We start from the raw sequence: 14215 nt of genomic DNA on the forward strand, positions 1-14215 counted from the left end.
GGGAGGAGAGAAGTGACAGTGCCTCACACAGGTAAGCGTGAAAATGGCTAACTAGACAGCAGTGAGAACTCTGAACCTTTACAACACAAAATGATAAATGTTTGACGTGATGGATTTGCTAATTACCCTGATTTGATCATTACAAATTGTATACACATATCAAAATGTCACTCTGTATCCCATAAATACGTACAATTCTTATGTATCAACTAAAAATAAAAGGAAAAAACAGTTGCCTCTCTAAAACCTTCATGCCAAGAAAAATTACTTTAAAATTGATTCTGAAATAGTTGAAATAAATTTTAAAATGCTTAAAATATGTGAAAGAAATATTAACTACTTCCATTAGGGAAATAAATCTTATAATTCACTTTAAAAACTCCCCAAATAGAGAAGATTTCAAATCTAGTTTTCATTCTAAAAAAGAAAAAGATGAATAAACAAAAAATAAATATCCAGCCACCATAATTTAGTCTTGGAGAAATCTAGAAGACATTCAAAATGGCACCACAGGTCTTCACCCAAGTACGGTACGCCAAATGACGAAGAGAAACTGTCTATTCAGCCCCCAATATGCTCACAGAGGAATAAAGCCCCTCATCCCCCCCACACCCCCAGTACCAAGAACAAAAGCACATACTTTCGACTCATAGGACTCCTCCATGAGCTCGGCATAGCCCTCCTCGATGAGGACGTCCCTTATGTTGATGGCATCCTGGACTGTGGAGTACCGGTACACGTCCACATGCAGGACACTGTGCACGACAGAGAAGACCTTCACCAGGAGAGCACAGCCGCTCACTAGGGAGGCAAACCGCCGGCTGGCCGAGCCACTCCAGTGCTCACCACACACAAGAGATTTTGCCGATGGTCTCATTTTGCAAATCTTAAATTCCAAAGCCTACAGGACAGAAGGGCATGGCTGAAACAGTTTTATAAATGAGCGAAACACTCATCCCAAATACCACTGAAAAGTGGCTTTGTTCATGTGTCTTTATCAGCGTTCTCATAAAAATGTTACAAAAAGTAATTTTGGGGTAGTGAGGATTTCCTAGTTAAAGAAACTTGATTTTAATTTTTTTAACAGCAAAAGAGTTTAGAATAACTTTTAGATTGTTTTCACACTGACAGGGTGTATGTGAATATGCCTCCAGCCCAGCTAAATTCTGTCTGGTTTCAACATAACCAGAAACCTTAGAAACAGTATTAGAAAATGCTACTGAATTAAAACAAATTTTTTTTTTGCAAAGTTTGAAGCTGGAGTGGCGAGGGAATACAACCTCCAGAATCAGATCTAGCGTTCAACATTCATTCCATGGAATCTTCTCTACCTTACCTGAAAGGGAAGTTCAAGAAATTGACCGGGAATCTCCATTAAAAGATCCAGATCTACATGAGACCTATTACCATAATCTACAAAGAACACCTGGAAAATAATGCAGGCATACACTTTAATACAGAGTTAAAAACAAAATCCTGCTTGAGCACTAGCAATGCAATGGTCCCCTCTAATCCTGTAATTATGGAATTCTTAGAGTGACCTGAGCTTAAATCCACATATTAATGAGGGAAATAATTGAGACTACTTTTCTAATTATTTTAAATTTAATTTCCACCGATAATTACAAAAGATGTTCTATACACTGCTATAAGTTTGTCTCATTTCTCTTTGAATGATTCGTTACACAAAAACATACCTCAGCAGAATTTCCAGACACATAAAGAATTTGAGCTCTAAAGTAGCTTTCTTTGTCAAAATCAGCAAAAGGTGCCAGACAGACCAAGTCTGGATGTGGGTGAGTGGGCAAAGGTACCAACTTCAGCTGGTTTATTTCAGCAGTAAGATTTTTCAGAATCTGTGCGTTTTTTTCATCAATCCTATATCCCCAAAAGTGTCCCACTTCAACCACCTGAAAAGGAAGAGGAAGAAGAGCAGAGATGAAACCTAGAAAGGATTCTGGAAGAAGACCGTAAGCTTGAACCACGGGCTGGCAGCCCCCTGCACTGCTCAGCATTTCACAAGCTGTGCTCCTTGGAACACAGGTATTCTACAGGTTTTCATTTATTTATTTTTATTTTTTTTTGAGACAGAGTCTCGCTGTGTTGCCCGGGCTAGAGTGAGTGCCGTGGCGTCAGCCTAGCTCACAGCAACCTCAAACTCCTGGGCTCAAGCGATCCTCCTGCCTCAGCCTCCCGAGTAGCTGGGACTACGGGCATGCGCCACCATGCCTGGCTAATTTTTTATATATATATATGTTTTTAACTGTCCGTGTAATTTCTTTTCTATTTTTAGTAGAGACGGGGTCTCACTCTTGCTCAGGCTGGTCTCGAACTCCTGACCTTGAGCGATCCTCCCTTCTCGGCCTCCCAGAGTGCTAGGATTACAGGCGTGAGCCACCGCGCCCGGCCTCTACAGGTTTTTAAATAGGTGCTTGTGAGAAAAAAAGAGGGGCTCCCTGGTCAACCCAAGGAAGGAAATTTGTGTTACACATCATTTTCTTGGAAGTACAAGAATCATTAGCATACAAGAGTGCGAAAGCTTCTGAAAGGTCATAGAAGAAAAGACTCACTTTGTCTGTGCTGAGCCTCAAGAGGAAAGCCACTACCACAGGGCCTGCAGGTGCCCTCCGGGGTGGGCGGGGCCGGCACAGCCCACCAGACAAGCGGAGCCAAGTGGGAGGAACGGGAGAGAGGATGTTCTATCCAGAAGGGCACTGCTGAGCAGCTTCTGCCCACTGCTGCCCTAAGACCTCAAGGGCTGGCCCACAGCCACCAGACTTTTCCAACCTGTCTGGAATCCAAACTCTACAAGAAATTTCCCAATGTGCAGCTACACATTTGCCAGAAAGCATACAAGTATTTTAACTGAAATCTTATTTTAAAGTAAAAACCATACTCAAATAATAATGGTACTGATGCTAGTTATGTCAATATAAACTGAATTACACAGGCATATATCATTTTAATTAGTATTTTTAATATGTATCTTGCTAAATCTGATTATTTTAGCATTGTAAATGTATCTGACATTTTAAAAATTAATGTTGATTCTAAAATGAATATTTTTTCATTTTGTATTTTAGTTAGCCACATTTCAATTTAACAAGTGCAGTAACTCAAACTCACCCGCAATGACTAGTCAGGTGCACAGGCTGTGTGTGTGCATGACCTCATGTCACGTATATAACATGACAATTTTAGATTAAGAAGGGGGAAAAGCTCCATCACACCGTTCTTACCTCTGTGACATCAATCGTCAGAAGGAGATCTGTAACCGTCTGGGACCTGTCTGACGTGTTAAATGAGACTTGCATGGGATCCACTGTCTGCTTCTGGAAGTCCACATTCACCCTGTATGATTTTTTTAAAAAAGACAGTAAAAATCAAGTGTTACAAAGAAAATATGTTTACAAATGTGAAGTTTTCACTTGAACTATTCTAATATTTATACAAGTAAATAGCATTTTAAAAAAATATCTAAAGCCAGAGATGACAAACTTGATTTCATTTCAAACATCAATTTCTGGTGGCTTCCTGAACTGTCCTAGAAGGGGCACGGACCCCAACAGTCACACACTACCCTCCAGGAATACATCCTAAAAGCCAAGACCCTTAAAGAATATCCACATTCACTTTCAAGGGTATAAATTCTAAATCTGGGACCTGCAATGTTTCCTAGCTTATGATTTCAGAAGTGAGTGGCTTCAACTTTTAGAAGTCTAACTGGCTCAGTGCTATGTTAGAAAACACACACGACTGTCTAATAAACTCAAGAAATATAATTCATCTCTTAAAGCAATAAGATAGAAAATGCTAAAAGTCCTGGGATATAAAAGACAAATTTGATAAAAATAAATTTTCCTTTCCTAATACTTTTATTCCAAAATGAAGGGAAAGAATTATAAGAGAGATCCTGACCCAAGTCTTTTCCCAATCTTCAGACCCATTTATCAATGAGTGGCTCAGGCAAAGGTCCCCAGCTGTCAGGTGCAAATGTAAATCAGGTTCAGTTTTAACAAAGCAGAACAGGGCTTCTCTGTGTGGAGGACTGAACCCACCACACTCCCAAACACTCAGAAGCCAAAACATCACATGCGGGGTGAAACCAGATGGAATCTACTTCCCTTCTTTCACCAATTCTTCAGATTCCTGTCAAGTTCCTCTTGGCATTAAAAAGACAACAAATAAGAAAAGATGAATGAGACTTCTTACATATGTGACTGTGAAGATATGGCCAAAAAGACAAAGCAATCTGCCACAAATACCAAAGGGTGGTTTAATATGGTCCAAGAAAAAAAGAGCCATGAGCTCAATGGCAGCTGCCAAGTGGAAGGTGCCACTCACTCCTGAGCCAACCAGCCCCACCCCAACCAACTGGGTGGAGGGAGAAGCACCACCAGGCCAAGGGGCCGTGCACTCTGCCAAGCGGCCAGGTGCTCCCAACTGCAGCTCCATTTCGTCCCACTGTCTGCTCTGCTGCAAACAAAGAACACTCCACTTTGCTTAGTAAGAGAATTCTCAAAAGGAAATGTGTAACTGTAAGGAGGAAGAAAGGAAATTAACATTAAATTTCATATCTACTATTTACACTAAAAATTACATTAATGATTTCACTCAATCTTTCCAACAACCTGGTATCATATCTATTAAGCAGGTAAAAAAAACTGAGGTTCAGAGAGGTTAAGTAATGTGCTCAAGTATACACAAGTGAAGACATGATGAAAACAGGACTCAAAGGCAGCTCCACCTGGCTACGGAGCTTTTAACGTCAGCTAAAGCAAAGTTAGATCAACAGTCATTTTAAACTAATACTTGGAAACATGAAAGCAGGCGGAAAGAGCCCCCTCCCTTCTGCAAGTACCTCGTGCTCCTGAGCGTGGACACGCTCCCTCCGTGCACCTTCCCTTCAATCTCCTCTGCAGAGTGGACACTGAGCTCCAGGGAGACTTTCAGCTGAGACATCTTAATTGCCATATACACCGCAGGAAGAGTTTTAAATCTCTCCGTTGGATTACGCGAAAACTCCACAAAGGCTCTGTTCCACGAATGTAAATTAAAAGATAAATTTATCAGGCATCTGATAAAAAAGAACTGTATATTCATGTCTCTTAAGATCAGACAGAAATTCTGTCACATCTCTCCTCAAAAATGCCAGCAACTCTTCAATCTATAATTACTAAATAACAAGTACTTACTGATTTCTTTAAGGGAAAATTATTCACTAAGAGAAATAAAAATTACAATGGCATGCACTAAACTAAAACCAAATATAACCATCGTACAGCACAACACAGAACACTAAAGTCACATGAAATTTTCAGCTAAGAAATTTTAATTTTCATAATTAGAATGACAGGTTTGCTTTTTTACTATTATAAAATAAAACACAAACACAGAAAGCCACACAAACGTACAGCTCAGCGACCCTGTGCTCCCCCATTTAATCCACTGCTAAGTAATGTTGGTAACTGCCCCCTCCCCACCGATGTCAGGATCTGACTCCAGCCCTGTCCGCAGGGCTGTGCAGCAGGCACGGGCAGGGTGCCTGCAGGATGTCTGCGGCACGAGTGACCCTCCAGTTTACCTTGTCTGTGAGCAGGTGTCCTAACGCCCCTGGTCAAGACATCAGCCACAGCCACACAGACGCGTGACCCCTTGTGCTATTACAAAACCACTTGGAAATGAGCTCTCTCGAGGAAACACGTCCTCCTGAGTGACGTGGAAGGATGACAAGCCCAAGAGCATCAGGTGGGGTGTGTCCTGAGCCGCTCCCCTGCCCGCCACTCCCCTGCAGCCCTCCTTTGCAGATGGCTCCTCCTCACTACTACCGGCAGGCAAGCCTTCCACCCGCTGCCCGACTCACACCCTTCCGTCTGAGGCCCTTTCTTTAGAGGGCTCCTAAGTGTCTCCTTAGAAGTAATTTCTTTTAAACTCCAGACCTCAGCATATGCCCCTTGCAGCCCTGTGCTCCTCAGTGTCCAGGCTGCAAGACCAGCCCTCCTGGGCTCCTCTCTCCTTTGTCCTTCACACGCAATCATCAGCCCCACCCAAGAGATCGTCCTTCCCGCCTGCTGCCTCCTTTCCATCTCAGATACGTACAGGCTGGTTCCCACTCTCGCTGCCTCTGCTGTGCCTGCTGGAAAGACTCCAGGCCTGGCCTCCTCGTCTCGTCTTGATCTACTTCCACTAACCCCTGATTAAGCTCCAGGAAACCCAGTTCAGATCCGAACACGTGGGGCCTCCAAGTGCCCATCTACCTCTGCTCACACCCATCAGTCTGCCACGGAAGACCATCCAAGAGACAGAGACCGGCCCCCCACAAAACAGGCTCCATCTGACACAAAGCAGCTCCCGCCCGGACGCTGTGGCCGTGCCCCGCACGGTCCCACACTTTCCAGGTCCAGACCCGCTCACGCCCTCCTCTTGCTGCAGCACCACCCAACCCTGCGCCACCTGCCCCTCCAAGGCTGGCGCCCCACGTCCACCCCACGAGTCCTGCATGGACACTACTGCGCCCACACGGGGCCTCAGAGAGAACGTCTTCTGACCTTCTGGGTCTCTCTTTTGACCCTTCACATCAGGCAAATGTCTGTGGAACCAATTTTACTCTCCACCCCTTACGGGAGAAAACAGGGGGCCCAGGTCCCGCCTGTGCCCATGGGCCCAAAAGCCCTTTGCACCCCACACAGGTTCTGCATAACGCAGGCCCTGCTGTATCCAAAGCAGAATACAACTCTTGTTCTTTGAATTACTCTTAAATCTTTCTTTGCCTTTAAATACTTGAATCCCAAGAACAGGTACTGGTATAACCAGAAAGAATACTAGTATTTCCAAAAAAAATTGGCATGACAACTTCTGACCACGCAATCAGACAGAGGAATGTCCATGCACAACCGGAAACTCGACCAGGGTAAGTGGGCTTTCAATATTCAAGAATTGTTTAGCTGTGATTCCAGTTTTAAATGTGATTTTTATACATGACTAAGAATATGACTGCTTGTAATTTATATTAGAATATTTAAGAAAACTTCAGACACTATAAATTTAACTCATTAAATCTATAAGAGTGGTTGTAAATATTTGGAAAGGTTTTTCTTGTTAGGGTTATGAATCTGCCTCACAAGGGAGCTACAGGCCTACAAAGAAAATCAATATATTAATCATAGAAATGGAACTTAAAATATTAGAGAGAATGAATCCAAGCTGAAAATGAATTTGATATGTTCAGCTTGTGTTAACTGGACATTAATCAAAGACAAAGTGAAAATGTTCTTATTTACTAGATTAACAAAGCTTTGTCAAGTTAAATAAAAATTTATAAAACATTTCTGTAACACTGGGAAACAATTTCTATCTTTAAAAATTAAAAATCTATTTTAAAACTATAGTCTTTTTTGTGCATAAACATTTCTTATTCAAAATAAAAATTTACAGTGACACTCCAAAACATACCATCTGTTCCTTACTTGAAATTAAAACAGGGCCAAATGTAATTGAGTTTTTACAGTGTTTGTCTTCCAAACATTTAGAACACATGTTTTAAATAATTATATGCAGATACACTATTTGGGGGCATCCTCCTGGCCTACAACATAATGATTACTAGTGACTCACAAAGAAAATCCAGGTGCGTTGAAGCAACGAAGAGCACTTCCAGAGAATCAACCCCAGCCCCACCCTGACCACCCAGGCCACTGCCCACACAGTTCAGTTCCTTTAGGAGATCACTTAGTTGAAAGAAAAGATAAACTGCTAGTGACAATAAGATAAACCAATGCTACATTTTAAGAGCTTTCTGCAGCAGCCTATGTGAAGACCTATTTACACATGCATCTAGTTTTGAGAACTGGCATCTGTAAACATTTAAAACTTTATGCCTCTTTCATAATTGCAGCTGATTACAAAAATATACTACTTACTTTGCACCATCAAATACAATGGATCTGACTTGCCCACATGGTCTAAAGAGAGACTGTAGCTGTTTGTGGTAGAGAAACCCATAGGGAGGAATGTGCTTCAGCTGTCAAACATAACACAGCATCAATCAGAGCTGGTGACACGGAGCCACCAAGGCAGTTATGACATTCATAAGCTCAAAGCGGCTGCACATTATTGTAGTTTGCAAAAACATAGTTTATAATCTTTAACCATAACATATAGACTCTATAGATCAGTGTCCTTAATGGCTTAATGACTTTTAAATTATAACTAAGTTTTGATAATAAATGTTAAATAAAGGCTAATTTTTACCCCATTAAAACAGTCTAATAGTCTAATACAGCAAAATTAAGATTTCTGTTTTATCTTATAATAATCAAGCTGACTAAATGCACTTTTTAAAAACATACTATTTCCACATAAAGCACAAGGAGAACGTAAACTCCAAAGGACAATGTGCAGCTGTGCAGAGGAGGGAGTGTCTCCTCACCACCAGAGCCAGAAGGGAACTCTCACGCTGGGCTGCGTCCACACTGTCCCAGCACTTCCTACTTCCTCCTGTACCAGGGCCCATGCCAGTAGGTGAGTGCAGGCACGGCTGGGACTCAGGCCCAAGCTCAAATCTTGTCATTCCCTGAAGCTGTATGTCTGCTTAGCCAGGTTACGGAAGTGCCTTAAGACTAAACTGCCACATCATGGAATAAGGATGACAATGATAAATTCCCAATTCAAACGGTTAGCGAGAGGCTCAGCAAAGAACAAGAAGTGCTTAACACACAGCCTCTCAAATAAGTGATAAACAAAGCTAGCTATCACGTAGCTTCTATGATGCACAGGGTAGGTAACTTCTGGCCCCAGGGTGCACGATGACTGGGCTGCCTGTCACCGGGGTGAGTACAGCTCCATGTCTGAGGAAGAGCCCACAGGACCCTTACCCCTGCACGGCTAAAGGAAGAACACCATGAAGGGACCGAGGGATGAGAGAGGCGGCCAACCAAGGAGCTTAGTCCACCCTGAGGGCCAAGAACACTGGTCCCAGGCCAGCGACCCGTGGCAGCTGTACAAAGCCAAAGACAGCCTTTTAAACTAAATACCTTCCACAAGCATACACTACATCTCAGCTGCCACTCTGGTCTCCAGCGTGAACACCAGCCCCTCGCGGAGCTCATCAGAGAGCTCCGACTGGAATGCTCCGGTCACCTGTGACCCCTCCTTGTGAACTCTTATTTCTTCAGTGACAGCAGTGGTGGTGGAATAACTGGAATAAAAGCTGGCAACGCCCGAGCACTATGATACTCCAGGCACTAACTTCAAGCACTTTTCATACCCTTTAGTGGATACAGGCCAAGTACCACCCCCAGATGGTCCAGGAACAATCCGGTTCAGCTCCCGAAGGCTTTACTCCAGCTGTCAATCTCACTGCTGCCAGTCACATGGCCTGCAGACGCTGGTCCAGTGGTCAGCACCTGAGGCTGGCCATGCGATTCAGCCAAAGCCTTTAAATGCTGATTTCCAGGCCACACCTCCTAGCTCAGATCTGTGAGGCCCTCAAGTCTGAATGTATAAATCAGTAAATTAAAGAAACACTCTCTTGGTGGTTCTGCTGGGCTCCCAGGTTGGGGAAATCACTGGCTTAAACTAAGACCTAAGCTGCTGACAATAACGTTTTATTTTGTGTAAAATGAAGTTGTTAAGTAACAAAACGTTTTTAAACTTATGGAGGAAGTGCCTTAAATCCTTCAAAATGGCACACAATCTAATCAGCATTAGCCATGAACACATAAATCCCCAAGGCTTTCCCCTAAGGCTGGGTCTGTAAAAAGCAGGCAACAGACTGAGGGACAGGCAGGTGCATCTGAAAAGGCCAAACAAGCCCAACTGTCACTCCAGGGCACGATCCACCAGCACTTGCAGAAACAGAGACAATGCTGCACTGTCCACACTAAAACGAAGCTCCACGGGAAGCCCACAGCCCAGCCACCGCCCCCAGGAGGGCTGCTCACCCTTGGCACCTACCACAACAGTTGTCTTCGGGTCTTTGCCAGCCAGTTCCCGCACGGCCATCTCCTCGTCAGGGTGTCCAAAAGTGAAGTAATTTGGATAAAAAGCACCTGCCAACACAACCTGGAAAAGAAACTTATTTTCATGACGTAACAGCATTATTTTATCAGTTATTCTCACCAACATCCTAACCTCGTCCCAGCATGACGTAACATCTATAAATGTAAAAGACGGGCATCTAGACCTTTCACTGACTAAGCAGAAAGTCACATTTCTGGTTATTTCACTGTAACAGCAATGCTTTTACACAGTCTTTCTTCAAAATAGCCTGAGTACTTCTCAGAATGAGGTTTAGGAAACAGCAGTGAGTTCAACGATGATACCAACAAAGCCCCGGGGGTTGGGCAACTCTGCACCTTCTCCCTGGCACACATCTGCAGGTCCAGTACTCTAACAGACGTTCAGATAAAACTCCAACTGGGTAACTTAGACCCAGGGCAGCAGGCTGGCACCCAACATTCACTTCTGAAAAGCACTCTGCAAAGAGCCTTTCTTCAATGAAAATATACCCTTTTTGAAACATATGTCCACAGAAGACCCTCACCCAGCATTGAGGCAATTTTACAGCCAGAAAAACTCTTGCATTCGCTGCACGCCCAGTTTACAGGCACCCATGTTCCCACCCACGTTCCCACCCAGTTCTGCAGGCAGCAGCCAGCCCTCCTCCAAAAGCCTATAGCGAAGCATCCTCCACTGCCAGGGCACATTTCCTTCCTCAAAACTCCTAAGCTTCCATCTGACTGCTAATTGATCAGAATCCATGGCCTCCAAAGTTAAAGTAATATGTTCAGCGTAAAGAGATAGCTACATAAACTAAACAATATTAAGAGCATCTTCACTTTCTTAAAAGCTAAAACAACAGGATCTGAGCAATGATAACAGCTGGTGCTCTATACAAACACTCCCCTGGAAATCAGAAACGGGTCTGAATCCATTAAATAAATAAATAAAATAATATACTGTAAGTGGTTAACAAATAAATAAAATAAACACTCTCTAGGTAGATCATCAACTTAATGACACAGAGAACAAAGACAAGAATTGTTCTTGGTCCCTAATACAGCGGAACACTGTGGACCTAAAATCTTCACGGCAGGCTGGCACCAGAAAGCAGGAGAAAGCACGTCCTCACCACGCGCCCCAGGAAGCAGAAAGAGTCAGTACAGAGAGTCCTGGCAACTGCAGCACACCTGCAGGATGAATCGCTGCTTATATATGTACTCTTGGTCCATGACAGGTCGCTGCGAATCCACATACATGTTGAACTGTGAGATTCTATTCTTTAGTTCTTCATACAATTCAGCCACCTGAGAAAACACGTCAAAATCTGGTATTCTCAAAGCACATGTGTTATCAGAATAGTGAAAACTCTAGCAAATAAGTGCACAATGGGGAAAGTATTAACACATCTACGGGATGAAACACTATTAGAGCCATCTTATTAAAGATTAATTAATAACAAATGGAAAAGACAATCAATACAATACTAACAGAAAATACCAGAACACAGTATGTTTCATTATGCCAGTTCACAAACACACCCCCTGCTGGACACAGTGCCAACGTGTGGCTGCGGTCCCCTGGGGGGCAGAACAGCAGATGACCACGTCCCCACCCTCTGCCGGTAACAGGCACTGCTTCTGTGATTGAAAAACAGGGCAAGTGACCCATGGGCAACAAATGGTCCTGCCAAATGGAAAATAATCAACATCCAGTTGTGATAAAGACTGTTTCATACAAACTGCCAAATTTAAATGTACACACATCAAAATACATAACTCCAAATACCTAGGAGCTGATCATAAATTACCACAAAATTGTCTCAATAAATTGCAAAAAGTAAAAGACGTGCAATTACAAGTATGAATATAAGAGGGGGGAAAAGGACCAGAAAGAACTGAAAGGACAGAACTTAACAGCCATCATCTTCAGGGAGGGGGGAACCCCTGGGACTGGGGAGGGAAGGGAGCACACTCAGGTGCGCGCCTGTGCACGCCTACATCACGGAATCTTCCATGAGACCGGGACCACACGTAACTGACCTAATTAAAAAATCAAGCTAAAGTTATGCCACTTTCTCTAAAATGCAATAAAATCAGAAATTAAAAACAAAAAGATTTAAAAACATTTCTTTCTACCTAGAAACTATCAAAAACTCTCTTAAAAAATCCTTGAGTCAAAGAGGAAATCAGCATTAAAAGAATTACAGACAGGAACAAGATCCCTACTTGTCAAAAATCAATGAGATGTGGACAAAACTGCTCACAATAAAATTCATAGCTTTAAATGCTTTTAATTAAAAAGACTGAAAACGTTAATGAGTTAAGTATTCACTTCAGGAAGACTGAAAAAGTAAACCAAGAGACAAAAGAGAATTAAATTAAAACAAAAAGCAATCAATTACAATCCTCTGTCCTCCTCCTGTCCCCAAAAACCTACACAGTAAAACTGACAGAATCAAAACTACGCTGTCTGAAACTATAATAAAACAGACTGAACATCTTGCAAACTGTGCAGTGAAGTATTAATTCAGCAGGTCTAGGATGTCCAGATCTAGCACATTCCAAAGACAGGTTTGGCCCTGGCCCAGCTCCTGAAAGGTAACTGCTAAGCCTTTGGAAATTACCCTGCCTGGTAAGAGTATCTTTGCCTACCTGGGGCCTTGTGCCACACCAGAAAGTTTATGCTAGAATGTATTTATGAGATATCAGTTTAACGCCTGTCAGAGCTCAAGACTGAATAACTAAGGTCAGCCACACGGCACTCCAGGCCTACAGGATCCTCAATAAAAACCCTGGACACCAAGCCACAGGTGAGCTTCCCTGGTTGGCAAGACTTCACGCTTGTCGTCACACATCATTGCTGTGTGGGAGAATCAATCGCTGTCCTTAAGACTCCAACAGGAGAGGGCACTTAGAACCTGCACCTGGTCTCTCCCGGCTTCTCCCTAGGTGCCTTTCACCTTTGCTGAGTATAACAGCTTTTCTGAGTTCTGTAAGTCCTTCTAGCAAATCACTGAACCTGACAGTGGTCTTGGGGACCCCTAAACACATAAATATAATCAAGAAACAGTGAGAGTACACAAATATCTGATATTCAGAAAGAGAAAGATGTTACCACTTGACATAGATCTGAATTAAATAAGAAATACTTAGAACTATACACCAATAAACTTAAAGATCTAGAGAAAATGGATACTTGAATGAGAAATATAACTCAACAAGAATGAAGCCAGAAGAGTTACAACCAGAATGGATCAACAGCTATCAGGGAAATTGAAAAGATTGTTTTAAAAAAATTTACCCCTCAAAAGTCACTGGTCCCAAATACTTTTATGGATGGGTACTACCAAACATGTAAGAAACATATTTCCAGTTATTAAACTGCTATTTAAAAATATTCCTGGGCATAGAAAGAGGCTCACCCAAGGGTGGCATAAAGCTGGTAGCAAAATCTGATTGTACCGTGCATGCATGAGCACACGCACACAAACCGCAGGCCAATCTCGCCTATGAAGACAGAGGCAAAAATTCTAGAGAAAACATCGGTAATTAGAACCCAGCAATCTTTTGAAAGAAAATATTATAATCAAGCAGTTTATTTCAAGACACAGCTTGAATGAAAAGTAGGAAACCCACACTGCAGTTATTCATACAGTCATGCGCCACACGTCTGTCAATGATAGACCACGTAAGACTGGTGCTCCCATAAGATTGTAAGGAGCTGAAACAGTCCCACTGCCTAGGTTGTAGCAGTCACAGCACATGTTACGCACATGTTTGCGGTGCTGCCAGTCATATAAAATTCCAGCACATGCAATATGCACAGTACGTAGTACAGCTGACCCTCCCTTTGAATTTCACAGGTCCACTTACACATGGAATTTTTCTAACCAAACTCAGATCAAAAATACAGCATTTGTGGGATGTGAAATCCAAGTAGATGAAGGGCCTACTTTTTGTATACATGGGTTCCACAGGGCCCAATGTGGGCCTTGAGCATGCATGCATTGTGGTATATTTGGGGGTCTTAGAACCAATCCCCCAAGTATACTGAGGGATTATTGTGCTTGGTGATAATAAACAACTGTGTTACCTATTTATATGTTTACTATGCGATACTTTTTACCATTATTTTAGAATGTATTCCTTCTATTTATTAAAAAAAAAAATGCAGCTGGGAGCAGTGGCACATGTCTGTAATCCCAGCACTTTGG

At 42.7% G+C, this 14215-nt stretch overlaps 1 protein-coding gene across 1 annotated transcript in view; it reads right to left on the minus strand.

Moving 5' to 3' along the window:
- TDRD9 (tudor domain containing 9) overlaps positions 1-14215 on the minus strand; it is a 119517-nt gene that overhangs the window by 35137 nt on the left and 70165 nt on the right. The window contains exons 21-28 of the mRNA XM_045559748.1: positions 11190-11306; positions 9955-10062; positions 7920-8020; positions 4862-5035; positions 3240-3351; positions 1698-1910; positions 1337-1426; positions 641-901 (exon numbers count right to left, since the gene is read on the minus strand). Coding sequence (XP_045415704.1) covers positions 641-901; positions 1337-1426; positions 1698-1910; positions 3240-3351; positions 4862-5035; positions 7920-8020; positions 9955-10062; positions 11190-11306 — 1176 coding nt within the window. The remainder of the gene's footprint in view (positions 1-640; positions 902-1336; positions 1427-1697; positions 1911-3239; positions 3352-4861; positions 5036-7919; positions 8021-9954; positions 10063-11189; positions 11307-14215) is intronic.

This window comes from Lemur catta, chromosome 1 (genome assembly GCF_020740605.2).
Source record: "Lemur catta isolate mLemCat1 chromosome 1, mLemCat1.pri, whole genome shotgun sequence".
In the NCBI taxonomy this organism is placed as follows: domain Eukaryota; kingdom Metazoa; phylum Chordata; class Mammalia; order Primates; family Lemuridae; genus Lemur; species Lemur catta.